At 36.2% G+C, this 17,760-nt stretch overlaps 1 protein-coding gene across 6 annotated transcripts in view; it reads right to left on the bottom strand.

The window, feature by feature from the left end:
• Nucleotides 1-555: 555 nt before the first annotated feature.
• Nucleotides 556-17,760, bottom strand: part of VAMP4 (vesicle associated membrane protein 4) — a 30,436-nt gene continuing 13,231 nt past the window's right edge. For 2 of the 6 annotated variants that reach the window (XR_011438990.1, XR_011438992.1), the window contains exons 4-9: nucleotides 17,321-17,371; nucleotides 10,939-11,039; nucleotides 9,935-10,014; nucleotides 6,565-6,616; nucleotides 4,618-4,766; nucleotides 556-2,476 (exon numbers count right to left, since the gene is read on the bottom strand). Coding sequence is in view for 4 of the 6 variants with exons in the window: in XM_023640546.2 (XP_023496314.1) it covers nucleotides 4,738-4,766; nucleotides 6,565-6,616; nucleotides 9,935-10,014; nucleotides 10,939-11,039; nucleotides 17,321-17,371 (313 nt within the window). In the remaining 2 variants the exon portion in view is untranslated. Of the gene's footprint in view, nucleotides 2,477-3,633; nucleotides 6,179-6,564; nucleotides 6,617-9,934; nucleotides 10,015-10,938; nucleotides 11,040-17,320; nucleotides 17,372-17,760 lie in introns of those variants that run through there. The other 4 variants (XM_023640546.2, XM_023640547.2, XM_070267666.1 and 1 more) reach the window with 3 other exon arrangements.

Consider the following 17,760-nt stretch of genomic DNA (forward strand, 5'->3'; position numbering starts at 1 on the left):
AGGGGTGACCTTGACAAGAGTAAGTCTGGTGGAGTGTGGAGGCAAAAGCTTGACCAAAGCATTTAAGAGAATGAGCAACAAAGAACTGCAGACAGCAAGCATAGATGAATTTTTAAATTGAATGTGTGGGTGGAGGGTGGTTGGAGAGAATGAACACTACTCTGGTTGCCTCTAAAAGCAGCACCATGCAGCTGAGGGAGAGGTGCCAGGTTTTCTGATTGGAACAAGTAAGTCTAAGAGAAACTTGTCCGTGTTTCTTTCTTTCAAGTGGACACCCGTGAGGTAAAGCACAAGTAGTCCACCAACTTGTTTTTCCGCAATTGAGACCCAGGGATTTTATGCTGAGAAATTCCTCCCAGATTCTGTCAATAGGTTGCAAACTGGGCAGAGTTTTTGTTGATAGAACACTTTTCTTTCTCTTATTTTTCCTCCATATACTTTATTGGAAAACTGGGATGGATTAAATCAGGTGATCAGCCAGATGTTATTTTAAATCAGCTATGCTTTGAAGTTAAGGCAACAGGTGACTCATATTGAATAAGCCAAAATGCTTAATTTTGTTTTCTATGAAATAGTTTATTTTACTGTTTACTATGGAGGGGCTACAAATGCACATCTGATAGGAACACAAAGGACTAAACTTTGCCACGCGTGTAAAAACGGTTATGAAGAATTGAGAAGCTAGAGAACACGGCACGTGACATTTACATTGCTCATCTCTCACCATACATCTTTGAACATCAAAGGCACTTATCAAATGCTTAAATAAAGAATGTGGAAGTTAAAACAATGACACATACCCAAGGCTAAAGAAAGTGCTTGAATTTTCTTATAGTCTGACTTCTCACATTTTATTGACTAAAATCTCTGATTTACGCGATTTACTCTGTAGCTTTAAAAATTTAATAGATGACTTGATTTCAAACCTCTTCAAATGAAAAGAACCTAAAGGAATATGTAAAATCAGAATTTTTCTATACCCAATTATTATAAAAGAGCACTAACTACTACCTCCTGGTAAAGGCCAAAGGCCCACTATTATGTCAATGCTGTCATCTCTGCAGTGAGAACTATGGAAGTCACTCTCGCTTATATACTAGACACCAGTGTCTTTGTGATTTCCTAGCCACATTCATCTAGCAACTGCCAGGGACACAGCACCGTGCTGGGAGCCATGGAGACACAGCACCGTGGAGTGCTCTGTGCTTTCACAAGCTCACTTTTATCCCCTTTAATTGGGTCAGTCATGCTCTCCTTTCAATTCTGACTGACTTGGTCCGAGCAGCTTCTTAGAATAAATCAGGAGCTGGAATAAAAGAGTTTGTGTCCCCTATCCCTTATTCTACTTGATTTCCAGAAAGAGGCAGAGTAAGACCAACACCAAACACATAAAGAAGGCCCAAGCCCTACACTGGTCTAAGGAATGGCTCCATTTGTCTACGACATGGAAAAAACAGTGGATAAACTGAAGTAGACCACCTTTCAGCTTCTTATGACCCACAGTGTCTTGACATTGCTTTGTGGCAATTTCCTGCACAAATATAAGCACTATACTGCATTCTAAAACAAATGTGTAAATGCTTTTGGATTGATTCATTCTCACTCTCAGCTCACAGAAAAATAAAATTGACTCCAATCCCGTTTCCATGTGAAAACAGAGAATCAGACTCATACAACAGTCAGTTATCCTTGATTTAGTAAAACTCTGACCCAATACAATTAAGCACATCTTCTAACGGCATTCATGAAAAAACACTTCTTGCGTATTTCCTAATCACAGTGTATACAATACAGATGTAGATAAAGCGTGACTGTGGGCAACAGTGCTGACAGGGCAGCAAGCATGTTTAAGAGTGTAGTGACATTGAGAAATTTCAGTTTCTTTTTATTCTTGCCTCCTCAGTCTGTACATTTCAGGATACCCACATGCTACACAGAACTGAAAGATGCCAATTTTTGTTATGGAAAAGGCTGAAGTTCTAATTCTCTAATGCAGAGCGACTGTACAGGAGGACTATAATAACAAGCCCTCTACAGGAGCGCTAACACGAGGTGTTTCTCCATCTGATGTGTACTAATTACCCTGCCTCCATTTTAGATAATGTTCTGTTTTCAACATTGAACGTTCCTTTAATCAAGAAATCCCTGAGTTTGTAAAATCTGAGGGCAATTTCCAGTGAGCTTTATGAGGATAGAGGAACCAAACGATCACAGGTATTACTGGGCTAAAATCAGAAGGAGGAGCCAATTAATCAGTATTATAATAACAAAATTGCTGCAGCGCAACAGGCTTCAGTAGTTAAACAAAATTCAGAAGGTATGTTTCAGGCAGTATAGAAACAATGACCTGATTTCACTGGGTAGCAAATAGTATTTACAAAGCTACTTGAATTTTTCTGTTGATCTTCATTGTTGTTAAATAATGATAGTTTTGATGGTGGTAAAACTTCATTTCTCAAGTGCAGGATGATCTAAGCTGAATGAGAAAAAGAATGATTAAGGGAGGGAAGGAAGGTAGGTCTGGCATCAATTTGAACAACAAATTTTTCTTCTGTTTTTGATTTTAAGAAGGCTCACGTCTCCAAGGTTGCCACAATAAAGTCACAAACATGCCAGCCATTTTAAGGGTCTCAGGATTAATCAAGACCAAGAAAGAAGAAAGATAAACTGTGAACCAAGTCACCACTAGTACAAAGCTCTAACAGGGTGACATGTCCACCACCAGTCTGCTCAGCAGCAACATATTTAATACAAAGAGATATATACACTCTTGTCATATAAATATTGCCTTTATTTTTTATGGTTGAAATTTTAAAAAATAATTTTATTTTTATATTTCTTTAAAAGTGGCATACTTTATTAAAAGAAACACTGGAAATGTGGATTCTTTATGAGAAATAGTCTTCACCTTTACTGATATCATGGAGAAACCAGATTTCTACATCAACTAATGGAAAATTAACCACTGATGAGTCCAGTTCCAATCCCAAATAAAAGACATATATGCATACGTTAGGACTGACTCTGTCTACTCAATTAGAACATTTCCATTCCAACTATATTAGCTAATGAAATTCAAGATGCTCATTTTCCCGGGTATCCTATTTTGTCAAAGGATTTAGTTATTTACATTACACGACATTTACAAAGAGTGGAGAGACCAGAGACAACACTCCATAGTGTGTAAGACCTTTATCTCTTTTTAAATGTTCTTAGCGGGCCATAAAATTTAGCAATTATATTTAGATCTTCATAACTTGCAGATGTCTTAAGCATCTCTTAATCTGCTTTCTCCCTTCACATTTCTTTCCATTCTAAACAGAACATTTTTGCCTCTTAGTACTAATCCTGTAGAATTTTTAAAAAATCTATGTTTTATACATTTTGAATTAAAATGACCAAAGAAATAAAACCTATGCGGAATCTTTTTTTTTCTTATTTGAATACTGGTATTTTCTATTAATAACCCTATCTCAAATTTAGAGTTATATACATATATTGTCAAGATGTCCATGTACACAAGTTTCCACAGAACCTCCAATGTCATTATGAAGCTTCCTCCTCACATACATTCGAAGACTATGGATGTTCACTGTGACTTGTTCAAACAACACAAGGAGCTTGGCACACTGGAAAGTTATTAACACATTTTATTGTTATAAAAACAAACGGAGGTTAACGGTGACCCTAGCATTTGGTTACTGACTAACTGAAGATTACCTAGGCTCCTGACTTTTTATACTCATTGTTAGTCAATTTGCCACTTGATTGTACAAGATGCATCTCCCAGGGGATGATGGGGGAATGCAAAAATAGTAAATTCTAGGCAGATGATTTTGCTACTTTTAGCAATTCTGGTAAAGGGCTAAGTGAAGTTAAAGAGGAAAGCTATTAACAAAAATCAAATTAGGGACTAAGTTATCTGTGGATTTCATTTACTCACACTAGGACTAGTCCTTTTTATTAGAAGCTAACTGAAAACAGAACGGACCATGACTTGTAGCTACGTGTTGGTCATTTTCAAACACTCCAATGACAGTGTCCAATAATTTTATTATCTCCAGTTTTATGGCGCATACTATGCTCTTCACACTGTTTAAATTCCCCATTTCCATATTCCAAATGTCAAAAAATTACTACACATTCCCTTAGACAGTCAAAAATAGGTTTACTGGAATGTTTGTAGTTATAGCTGAAGGCAGCAACATTTACAACATTTAGCTTTTGTTACACCCATAAACGTGGAAATTGCTTGCAAAGCAATTGTAATGTGAGAAGAATCCTGCAAACATTAGTGGAATGGTTATGCATCTCTTTTAACATAACGATTCGATGGAACTCTACACAGGCTTCCTGACCACCAGGCTGACCCCCACCTTGATGCAATAATGCAAGTCCCTATGCCATTAAAATAACAGTATGACATATCGTTATCAGTGTTTAACTATATACACAAATAATGAACTGGCAAGTATCTAGTTTCAAATTAGATCCTTGAAAAAAGGTAAAATAGAGGCTGGTTATCTTTGCCTTAAACATAATTATTAAAAGCACATTTTGTTAGAAGGGAAGAAGACACTGGACATTCTCAATGTTCCAATTTGAAGTGATACTTGCCTCTTCGTTTCTTGCAAAAGAAGTTTTGAAAGTTATATGCATGAGTTTCATTTAAATTATGCAGCAATCTTTTATTATTATTGTCCCAGATTTTGTTTAATGAAGATCTGTGTCATCAAATCAAGTACGGTATTTCACAACTATAAGAACTGCAAGAGAAAAAAAATGAAAAAGGAACATAAAAGTCAGGTTCATACGCTATGTGAGAAACAATATTCATAAATGTGGCTGTGTCCACTTTTGGAAATAGGTAATGAGGCCTGAACTTTTATCTGAGATGACAGATAACAAACGGGAAGGGAGAACTGAAAATATCATAAAACCACCTAAATGTCTAACGTTGGCATTTTGACCAAATAGATTGTCATAACCATAGCATACAGGTGCTAAAATATTTTTAAAATATTTAACATGGGAAAATATTTACAATATATTTATTAGAAAATGTACATGATCTTAGTTTTTCAAAAACATGCTTATATATTAACAGGAAAATACGAGGTATAAATAAAAGTTGTAATAGTTGTTATCTCTGTGTGGCAACATTACAGTTGAGTTTTATTTTCTTCGTTATGCTAGTCCACATTTTCCAAATTGTCCACCATATATATACATATGGCTGATTCTTGGTCTCTGCAGCAGTCAAGTTCTATAAAGTCACCACGAATGCTGAATTAGTGAATACTAGCCATGCTCCTAGGGGAAACGCAGGGTTAAATTCCTGTGAGCCTCTGGCCACAGCATTTTTGTCAACCAATCAGTACATAAGCTTCTTTTATATGGGTTTCTGTTTAAAGAGACCTTATTTAATATATATTGTGGACTCATTAATGTTGAACTCATGGCCAACAAGGACTTTAACTCATGGCTAAATGAAGTTTACCTAACACGTATTTTCTCCATAAGGCACATCACAGCCTTCTCATGCTAAGATCTGACAACACTTCCACACTACATTTGGGGGCCATTTTAAACAGTGAAATCAACAACAAAATGCACAAAATGTGAGAAACATGGCATTAAATATACTTCCAAGGACACTTGTGTACTTTATGCGAGCTGAAACTAGAAAGCAGAGTATGGCCCCGTTAGACATCAGCTGGGAACGTGTGCATCAGGACAAACAAATTTTTCACTGCTCTGAACACATCTGCCAATGACTGCGAAAGCACCTCAAGCACTGATGGTGGGGTTTACAACAAGGCAGCCAGCAGGAGAATTCACAAACACAGAATCCACAGATAACGAGATCAACTCTATTTCCTTGCAACAAAACTTTTTTCTCTTTTAAAAGAGAGTACCATCATGGAATTTTTCAAATGGTTATTTTGAGACACTTTCCAAATCTTCATAAAATCTCCGTAAATACAGGTAAAGAGGCCTTGAAGAAAAGGAGATATTAAAAATATTCTGACTTTAAAAATTAAAAAGTGCTATGCTTTAATGACTGAAATCAAGCTCAAATCCAAAACAAAACCAAAAAACAAAACAAACTGTCATCTGGAGAATTTATCTGGATTTGTCCTTCAAACACAATATTATGAAATGCAAGCTGCCATACCTGAAAGTTAATAATAAATAGAAAATCAGTGTTATGGCCCTCAGTGTAATAACCATATTTGGCCTCGACAAATCATTTAGCTCTGTATTTGCAGGGTGGGGATGGGGGCATCGGATAGGAGTTTTCTTTGAGAATCTGATATAGATATAAACTCTCTAGCCATAAAAATGTACATATGCATAGTCATATAAAATTTTACATACAATTTAAGAGCATTTTCAGAGATCTATGGATTCTAGGTTAAGAGCTCCTGACTTGGGTCAGAAGGCTTTACTCCATCCTGACATTAGTCATACTAGGTCAACTGAAAATAAATTAAAAAGGGAATTAAAATGAACTCCAAAACAAAGGATCCCCCCTAAATTAATAATCCAGTAAATACTTACTGATAATCACTAACAAAAGGATAACAGCAACCAAAGCCATGATGGCTTTTACCTACAACACACAAAAAGGCATAAGAAACATATTAATGTTTGATTTGTTAATAAAGACTATCTGTTGTGCTATTTATTCACATTATACTAATTGATCAGTGAACAGGCTCATCCCTGGAAAGGTTTTCAAATTTTTTTTCATATGAACTTGCTGCCTATTTGCATCTTCTTACAAATAACCAGAGTTCCCCAAATTCGAGGGTTTTTGCTTGCCTGGATTTCATTGTGCAAGGCTGCACTGCACAGTCAACAGTAACAATCAAAGCCTTTCTGGGCCTGGAATTTTTGTCTACGATGTCTCATGCTTCTTTTTTTTTTTTTTTTTAAAGATTTTATTTTTTCCTTTTTCTCCCAAAGCCCCCCAGTACATAGTTGTGTATTTTTAGTTGTGGGTTCTTCTAGTTGTGGCATGTGGGATGCCGCCTCTACATGGCCTGATAAGTGGTGCCATGTCTGCGCCCAGGATCCGAACTGGCAAAACCCTGGGCTGCTGCAGCGGAGAGCGCGAACTTAACCACTCAGCCACGGGGCCGGCCCCTCTCATGCTTATTTCTAATATGAGACCAAGAAAAGTACAATATTTTAGCAACTCTGTTCAAAAGTGTCAGGATATGATGAATAACATAGGCATCCAAAACAAACAGTTCAACATATATGGTATAAGGCAGTCTTTTTTCATAGCACGTATTCTCAAAGCGTATGAGAATTCTGTTAGTTTTTGCTCCCCTTACTTTCTTGTTGGCATTTTTATCTCCATTTTGAGGAATATAATTTAGATTCCTCATGAATAACCTCATTTAATAAATAACTTGCCTAAGAGCATTCTGTGTGTTAGTTTCACAGGTGAGAGGAAAAACCTTAAGATTAGTCCTTTGTCACATGTTTAATATTTTAAGCTCACATCGTCTCTCTCTATAAAATTGTTATATTCTTCATTTAACCCTAAAATACATAAATTATAAATTGATTTGATTTTCCTGATGAATTCAAATAAAGTCTTGTTTTCATGAAACATTTTTTACAGATAATTGATTAAAGATTGTTCATTCAGGAAAAAAAAGATACTCAATTATTATAAACACATGAAGCATTCTGATGAGTATCACCAATAGCAACCAGAAGTAGCTAATGAAATGTTTCTAAAATAGAACTACTGGTGACATTTTAGTGGCATTACATTCATGACAAGAACAAAGTGACCAAAAGCACACACGAAGCTTTGCAACTTGGACACCAGGTGCCTATTAAAATTCTAATTACGATAACCAAAAAATGTAGAAACAGACTCAGATCAGATGAATATAGGAGGCACATTTTCAGTAGGTGTCTGGGTCCACATTATACTATAAAGTACTTCAGTGACAAAGTGATCCAGAGAATATATGAAAGCTTTGCATCTTTTTTTAACCTGAAAACATTTTAAGTAATGTGGAATTTTACAGTAGTTTTTCAACTTTACCCAAAACACACATTAATTTGCCCTGTTAATTTGTTGCACGCTTAACATTTAGAAGATTTAAATGGAAATATCAACATCAATTTTAAAACACCTCAGTAAATAGAGTGATCTTCCTTGGGTTTCTCACTCTGGCCAGGAAATGTTTATGACTCAAAATGGCAGTGATGTATTCATGCACGTCCAAGCGCTCTTCTTCCAAATGACATGGACAAAGCTCTGTTTATTGTTAAACATATAAGAGCCTCAGAGCCTCCAAGATACTTAAGAGAGGTGTCAGTGATTGTCCCTCCCCATCCACTGGATAATTTTGTTCACTTACTTATTTTTAAGTCAGATTTATTGAGATATACTTTACACAGAATAAAATTCACCCTTTTGAAGTTCATTTTGATGGGTTTTGACAAATATATACAGTTGTCAACCACCACCATCACAGTCAAATATAAGACATTTCCAACACTCCAGAAAGTTCCTTCAGGTCCTGTTGTAGTCAATCTCCTCCTTCTCCCCTCATCCCTTCTGATCTGAACCCCATAAAGTACAAAATGAAAATCTTTAGAGATGACTAAAAAAAGCTAGGCAAAACACACATCGTGGTCATCTTTTTGTAGCTACGTGAATGGGTCGTGTGAGTATGGGGAGAGGAGGTGAACGGCTCACGGTCCTTTTGTTCTTCCAATCTAGTCTATAGAATAGAAAATTTCTATAGAAATAGAAAATTAAAAAAAAATAGAAAATTTATTCTTTAAAGAAAAAAAAATTTTAAATAGCAAATTTAAATCCTAGACAAGGGGAGCAATGGAATATATTTCTTTCCTAAGTTCTATTTCTGAAAATAGGTGGAGTCAAAAGGTACAAAGACAAAAGTAAGTAAATCCAAGGCAACTCTTGGAAGAAACCCTTAGCATATGTCAAAGTTAAGTTTAGAAAGTTATTATTAAACTTGGAAATGAGAGACTAAAAACAATGAGTTTAGGTCTAGGATTTTGAACAAAGCCAAAAATGATACACAGAACCAAGAGGAAAAAGAAAAGATTTGCTCACATGACATGACAGTTGCTACAAAATCTTAAAAGAAACATTTTCTGTTTAATGATAGTAGCCATCTTTGATTTAAGAAGCAAATTCATGTCTGCAAAATATTTTTCAGGAATATATTAATATATAATATTAATATATTAATATATATATAATATATATATATTATATATTATTATATATATATTATTATATATTAATATATAATTATATATTAATAATTATATATAATTAATATAAATAATTAATTAATTATTATATTAATATATAACGATACTCATATTTTTCCTTGTTAAAAATTGCTCTGGAATAATGAAGGATAGTGGGATTTTTTTTTCTTAGCCTCATTTGCCATAATGGATTCTAACACATAAACTGCTTTTATTTTTTTCCTCTTTCAACAGAAAATTATATTTTTCTATAGCTTCATTCTATCTTTTTAATATCTCTATGTAACGCTATAGGTTGCTCCAAAAAGGTACTAACAAATTATAAGAAAAATTAATATTTCTTACAAGATAAGTCTAGAGGTAGCTAAATTATTAATAAAATGTGGATAACTTTCTATGAAGAAATCCATGAAAACATCCTTTTAGGCACTGCTTGATTCCTTTAATTATTTCTGTCCCAAAAGCTACTAACTAATTCAACAAATATTTACTGAGTTCCTACCATGTCCCAGGGTCAGAAAATGTAATAATAAGCAGGACAGTTGTAGTCCTGAAGTCACAGAGCTTATCATCTAGAGGTCCTTTTTCTTCACGTCTTCGACTACCACTTGAGATGCTGACCACCCTGCCCAATGTCTTCGGACTTACTTACTTTACATCCACGCCACCACATTTGTCTTCGAAGTTGTTTGGATCTGTTGCTAAAAGCAGTTGCATTATCCGATAAGCTTTCTATATCACATAGAGGATGGAGAGAAGGATTAAACGACATAACAGGATTCTTTTATCTAGTCACACAAAGACAAGAAAATATTAATTTCTACTTCTGAAAATGTATCCCCTTTTAAGCATGAAAACAAAATATTCCCTTTCCTCCATGCACAAACTCTGGCATTCTGTACCGTAAAAGAAAACAAAACAAACAAACAATGGCTGCAACTCAGTTTGCTGAATCCATTTTCACAGCAAGATTAAGAGAAGTCTCCCAAGGGCCTGAATGCTTTCAAATAAACTTATGAATTCTCATAAGAAAATACTCTTTAAAAATTCAAATACTTGGCACATCTATAGAAAAAATTTACATGCGGAGAAGGTTAGATTCTTAGAAGATACCGAAAGTGACTGATTTTAAAGCAAAACAATACGATTTTAAAAGTGGTTAAATAAGTCTTTTGGTTAAACAAGTCTATCCAGGATTAATCAGGTTTAGACAGTATGTGCGCACCCAATGCGTGCCAGGAACTGTTACAAGGACAGAGAGTAACATCTGTCAGTAAAAAAAGATTACTAAGTTACCAGAGAAAGCACAAGATGAAAATATCAGATAAGTGTGAAATAAGCGTTGAAAAGAAGTGATTAGACATCTCCTCGAGATCATAAGAAATACAAAGCACAGCAACATAAGACAAAAGAAAAAATAACTAACTCTTCAACAGTGAGTTTTAAAATTTTCCATTCTCAACCCATCAATTAAAGAAATAATACAACAAGATGATTCAAAGTAAAAGGAGCTAAAGATAAAACATTAAAATCATAAAGTTAAGAACAGAATACCATTTTCCTAAGTCAAGACTCCTAAACTTTGGCTAGAAAAATCATAGAAGTAAACTATCAAAACACAGGTTAATAATACCAAGAAAAGCAAAGTATCTGTACCTGATTTGTCCTGTAGTTCATCTAGTCTCTCCCCTCTTTCAATTACCTTTGTAATATTTTCTTGCATGACATCAATAACTTCATCCACCTGATTCTGAACACTAGTTTAAAAAAAAACAGATTAAAAATTATTTATTCTTCTTCTGAGAATTTTACAATTTTTAAACTTTCATTAGGCGTGTATGAAGATACCAAGTTGTCAGAGACTTATTTAACTATAAAATGTTTAAGGCTTTGTAGCAATGCTGTTCCTTTTGTGGGCTTGCGTACTCAGACGATTAAAGACAACATGATAGGAATAAAAGCAATATTTAACTTAAAGATAGTTTATTTTTAGCCCTGTTTCTGCAAATTAAATGTTCTGTCGAAATGCTACTGCCGAACTTAGTCAAACAGCTGGCCTCTAAACCCTTGGTTTCCTTTTCTTTTCAACAGGCTATTGGGGTGCCACAGGGACACAGCCACAACACTGACCCTCTGCGGGGAGCACTGGCCCCTGCTCATCAGTTTCCTCTTAAACAAACAGGGTTTAAGACAACTGGCAACATCTGAGTAGGTTTTGAAGCACCCACAAGGGAGCAAAGAGGACAAATTTTTGTTGTTCTTCAAAACGAAAATATGATTTCCTCCTTTGTGCTACGTGATGAGGGCCTGTTCTAACCAAATTTCACACTGTTCAATGAAGACTTAACCTAAATCCAAAATTCAGTAATTGGTTCCCAGCTGCTGCTTCATTCAGAAGTTACCTCCAGGGCGCACAAACACAGAAGTGTTTGATTATTTTAAGGGTCTGGTTGCTCCGATCATTAGACAAAAGAATACCTTAAACTTATTTAGGAAATAAGCCATGTCAGTGAAATATTTGAAAGGAGAAATAAAGTGAACTCATGGTTTTTATAACTCAAAAACTGTTTAAAATGCACTGGATTACTAGCAACTATATAAATATTAAGTATATATATGTTTTAAATAAATAAGGATATGCACTTGTTGTTTCCAGTTGGGGAAGTGTATCAAGCACCACTTAGGAAGCTTTTTAAAAATTGTCACAATATACACCCCCTCTCTACCCTTTACTCTAACTACCCCCGAACTAACCCGGTGAGTGGGGGTGAGGCATGGACATACGTAATTTCGAAAAGGAGTTCTAGCCCTTCCCTATTATTGAGCTATATCTTCAAAAGGTTTGCTTTAAAAACAAAATGAAAGCCCGTTTAGACAGAGGTGGGTTCAGAAGAAGTATTCGCAGATTCAAGCAGCAATTATGATGTTGAGGATAGTCACCTCCCTCCCACGTTCAAAGCATGACGTACACAGACTTCAGGGTCATCATAGCTTCCTAGAGCTCTGTACCTCCCACACAGTGTTCTACGAAAGGATAAACGACTGAAGCACAACCAAGATGGGACATGCGGAATTCTCTGCTGTCCAAAAGAGCCCCTGCATCCCTAAGATGTCTTGCTGCAACTCCTAATCACATAAGCAGAGAGCTAAAGATGTTCATTTCACATAAGAACAATGGCACAAATATTTAAGCCACTAATCAATTTATTCAATAAATAGCTAATGAGAGCTTACTATGTACTGTTCTAGGCACTGAAAAAACAATACTGAACAAAACAGACAATTCCAGCTCTCATGGAACTTATGTTTGACTGTGCAATGAATGCAGTGCATTAACCTTTAGAGTTGTGAAACAGCCTGTCTCTATCCCATTACTCTATTTACAGCATTTAACACTAAGTGAAAGTATTTATTTAGTTACATGCTTATTTCCTGCTCTCCCCACTGGAAGGTAAGCTTGACAAATGCAGAGACCTTGCCTATTCTGCTCACTTTTGTAGCCCCAGTACCTGCAACAGTGCTTGGGGCAAGGTATGTATTCAATAAATATCTGTGGAAGAAGTGGACAATTCAGGCACAAGTCCTGCAAAGCATACCCTGAGACAGAGATATAAGGCAATGAATGTAGAGGTCTCCCTTTAACTAAAATGGAAGCAGAGCTACTGCTCATCGACAAACAATCTTGAAATTCCCACGTAGTTACTTTTTGTCATATGCAAGAGACAATAACAGCCTAAAGTAAGGTGGTACAGCAGGGTGGGGATGGACAAAATGGACTGCAGCTCCTACATGTTATCAGATTATAGCTATTATGACTATTAATATACCTATACTACATATGAGTTTAAAAGAAAAACAAAGTAGCTAAAGAAATATTTATGGTCCCAGAATCCCTACAGGCAAAAGACTCCATGGATACAGGCAGATTAATTAGAACAGAACCCACATAATTCCACATCAATTCTTACTAGATTATCAGAAACCTAGGGTATCTCCCCAACAACATGACACACACGTAACGAATCTCTATCACTAATGGAAACCACCTAATATTTTAATTTTTTTACAAAGTGATTAATAAATTATTGTTACTTTCTCCTTTGCATATTATTATCTACTAGTGTTAACACTTTTAGTCCAGCTACTGATAACTCTTACTCAATGATGGAAAATCTCATGATTATGTTTTTTAAATTTCAAGATGCTTCCATGCTCAGAACATAACTTTTATAGAAGAAAATTATCTACTTATTTACTTTAATGTGAAGAATAATTTTTTTAAAAACAAGTGATAACGTATTTCCCCATGGTCTTTTACATTTTCATAGCAGTTACAATACTCTGATTTCTATTTGTATTTTATGTTGGCTTTATCCTCATTATTACACTGTAAATGCCTTAAAAGCAGAGACTGTCTCAGTCATCTTTTTATTTCTCAGCTCATGTGAAAGGTGCCGGGTAAAAAACAGGCATTCAACAAATATTTTCTGATCTGAATTAAATATTTAATTCAGTCAAAAAACATTTATTAAGGAGTTCTTATTACGCTATTCATTGAGGATACCGATGTGAAGGTTGTGAGCCTGATCTTCAGAAAGATTAGAGTCTAGGGGGAAAGCTAGTATCTATGACTATACTACCCTGTGTTAAGTGCCATCATGCAAGGAAACCCGTGGTACTAGTCATGCAGCCTAGATGAATCCAGCCTGGACGGGAGATGGCATCAAGACCTTGGTGCTGAGTTTTGAGGGGGCTAAGAGTGAATTGGGCAGAGTAAAGAAGGTGGTGGATGGTGGGAATGTTCTGGGCTAAGGGAATATATGTAAGACGCAGGGATATTTCAGGAACCAAGTGATGAACGGGATGTGGGTGAAGGAGTTAAGGTAAGAGAAGGCTAGAGGACTTCTAATTTAGAATTTGAGCAACTGAGTGGTAGTAGATGATGGCCATTAACTGAAACAGAAAATCAAGAACTTAAAGGAAAAGCAAGTTTGTGAAGGAGAAGGTGGAGATTGATATAACTTCCAGTTAAAGAACAGTCACGTGGTAGAAGAAAACATAAGAGAGAAGATACACAGGAAAAAATAAAAACATGCAGAGAGGAAACGACCTTTCAACATTGTCTTAAATCCTCCTCAGAGTCTGACAGCACTGGTGTTTCTGAACTGTCTACTCTAATTATCAACAGGGAAGCTGCATGGTATAGTAGAGATTCCAGTCTCCGTATTCTCCCAGACCTGGGTTTGCAATCCAGCTTTATCACTCACGCTGTATGTGGCTTTGCAAGTCAATGTGCAAGCCTCTTTGAGTCTCATTTTTTCTCATCTTCAACATGAAGATGATAATGTCTCACTCGTGAGAATTAGATGTAACAGTGTTTTTAAACACTTAGCACAGTTGTTAACACTTAGCATGTGAATGTCAGTGCTATTCCATTAACAAAAAAAAATTCATGCTCTGAAACACACATACATTCATCCCTTATTTTATAAAGAAAATATTTATTTTCATACTTATTACCCCCATCTTGTGGCCTTTTTAGGTACTGTTGACAAATAAGTTTTAAAGTTATCTTGTATTTTTGGAACTATATAAAAATACATCTATTGCTGTTATACCATGGAACATTCCCTGGGGGCTTTATAAACGGGTTGGACCAAGACTATAGTCAGGAGACTTCCTAACCCTGGCAGAGAATGTCTACAATTCACTAGAGCGGCATTTAAAATGCTATTATCTAATTTAAAAGCAAAGGAAACATTGCAAAGAGAATCATAAATTTTATGTAGACAAGTGAATACTGAAAATATTTCCCAAAAAAATCTTCCCTAAAAAGTGATGCTGGGTACTTTTTGTAGGATTAATCTGTTATCAACATGCCAATCAAACGCAAACAAAGCAACAATGCTGCTGATCCATGCGGTCAAGAAATACCCTGTACTGGAAATGTTACAGTAAATCAAGTGGTGATAACACATCTTCATTTAACTCACCAGTGCTAACACTTCTGGTAACTAAACTAATGCTGGGGATTAGTCCACGGGCAAGCTGTGCAGCAGGCTGTGCTCCGTCATCTTCGGCACTCACACTGCTTAGATAAGCATTCATGAGGTTGTGCCAACAAGGTTTAATTTGTGTGTTTTGATGAATGACTACCTTCTAACTAAGTCTGGCAAGCCTTCAGCTCTAGGGTAAGAACCATTATGCTTACTCAACAATCCCTTACTGTTAAATTCTGTCACCACCAAAGTTATTGTGCTAATTTAATATGTACATATACATATTCGTGTGTATGTGCTTGGCACTTACTAACATGCATATATACTCTGCAATGACCCCTCTGTAGAACTGGCAGTGGTTTTGCGGTTCAGCTGGAAAATCATATTCAAAAGACTCATTAGGCCCTACACAGCACTAGGCTCCCCTTGTCCCCTAGGAGACTATCAGGAGACAGTTTATCACTTCCCAGGTTCTGATGACATAGGAGGCTTTCTGCAGGGTATATCTGTAGACTATAAAACCTCTTAGCTGCAGGCTAGAATTGGCTCCTTTGTAACAGGTATACCACTCCTCATATTGCAGCCACTGGTCCCTTTTGTTTTGGTATCAACATTTTTGGTGTGTAGGACAATAAGCCAGGGAGCTGGCCTCTTTGGCTACTCTTCCTCTTACTGTCTATGTGAGTAATAAACTATCAGAACCTAAGTGGCTCATTGTCTCTTTACTGGCAGAATCAGAGATTCCTTCTCCCGCTGGCCTTGAAGAAGCAAGCAGATGAGTTCTACAGCCGCAAGGAAATGAATTCTGTCAACAACTACCTGAGCTTGGTCAGGAGTTTCAAATAAGATTGCAGCCCTGGTGACACCTTGATTTTAGGTTTGTGGGACCTTGTGCAGAAGGCCCACCTAAACAGAGACTGAACTCTGACTCATGGAAAACGTAAAATAAATAGGTGTTGTTTTTAAGCTGCTAAATGCAGGGTAATCTGTTACGCAGCAAGAGAAAATGAAAAATATCCCATCTAGTACTCAAACCAATTTGTTGGTACCTTGCTCCTGTATTTCAGAATCCCTTAGCTAGGATTAAGCTAAGTGTGAACACATTCCTTCACACCAACAGCTACTTAACTAAAGCCCAAGTATCTCAATAACTTGATACCCCATTACAGTACCCTTCCCACTATGTGCCATCTACACCCAGAATCAGAATCAGGAGAGCAACTATGCCTCCTTAGATCCTGAACCTGGGCCATTCCATTTCTCTTCCATGGTTAGTCTTTAGAGCTCTCAGTTTCTAGGGATACTTCATCTGCTCTGTCCATTACTTCTCCCTTCTTGTCAGGACTCATATCCTTCTAACATGAGATGCATTCACTACAGCATTATCCACCATGTACCACCAACAATATATACAGCAAAAGCTTTAAACTTAAAATTAATTGGCCATAAAACCTACATCAATATATGAATTAGGACAAGTAATAGATATGAAAAAAGTCTGGAAGTAAATGAAAAAGATACTGTATTCAAAAAACTAAATCTATCATATTACTTTATCATTCTGAAAATGGGAATCAAGCCATAGATTTAAAGCCAAAATAGAACTTGAGATTATGCTAAATAAATGGATTACAAGGTAATCAAGTTAAGAAAAATCAACAACCAGGAATTGCATTTCCTTACCTATAATTCAAAGGTAGCTTGGTGAAAATAAAAAGAATTACTAGGTTTGTACAACAACAGTTATATTTAGTCTACATCAGGGCTCAGCAAATTTTTCTGTAAAGGGCCACACAGATAATGGATAGTTTAGATTTTGTGAGCTATAAGGTCTCTGTCACAACTACTTGAATCTGCCACTGTAGTCTGAAAGCAGCAACAGAAGATAAGAAAACAAATAGGCATGGCTGTGTTCCAATAAAAGTTTATTTACAAAAACAGGCGGCAGCCAGATTTGGCTCATAGGCTGTAGTTTGCCAACCCCTGGTCCACACAGAAATATGATCATCATTTAAACAAATGAATATCTCAGGACTTACTGCTTAATTTTATCATTTCTAGGTCCAAATCTTGGTCCAGATGGTCCCCTTCTGAAAACAAAATACCAAGTACATATTAATAATGAGAGCATTAAAAAAATGAAAACAGGGGCCGGCCCGATGGTGCAGCGGTTAACTTTGCACACTCCGCTTCAGCAGCCCAGGGTTCGCTGGTTCAGATCCCTGGTGCGGACCTGTGCATTGGTGCAGCACTTGTCAAGCCATGCTGTGGCAGGTGTCCCACATGTAAAAAAAGATGGGAGCGGATGTTAGCTGAGGGTCAATCTTCCTCAGCAAAAAGAGGAGGATTGGCAGCGGATATTAGCTCAGCACTAATCTTTCTCAAAATAAATAAAAACAAAACAAAACAGAACACAGATACACATACACAATCAAGCTGAATTCTAAACACGGATCATCATTTATCATAAGGAACCACA

This window comes from Equus caballus, chromosome 5 (genome assembly GCF_041296265.1).
Source record: "Equus caballus isolate H_3958 breed thoroughbred chromosome 5, TB-T2T, whole genome shotgun sequence".
NCBI lineage: Eukaryota > Metazoa > Chordata > Mammalia > Perissodactyla > Equidae > Equus > Equus caballus.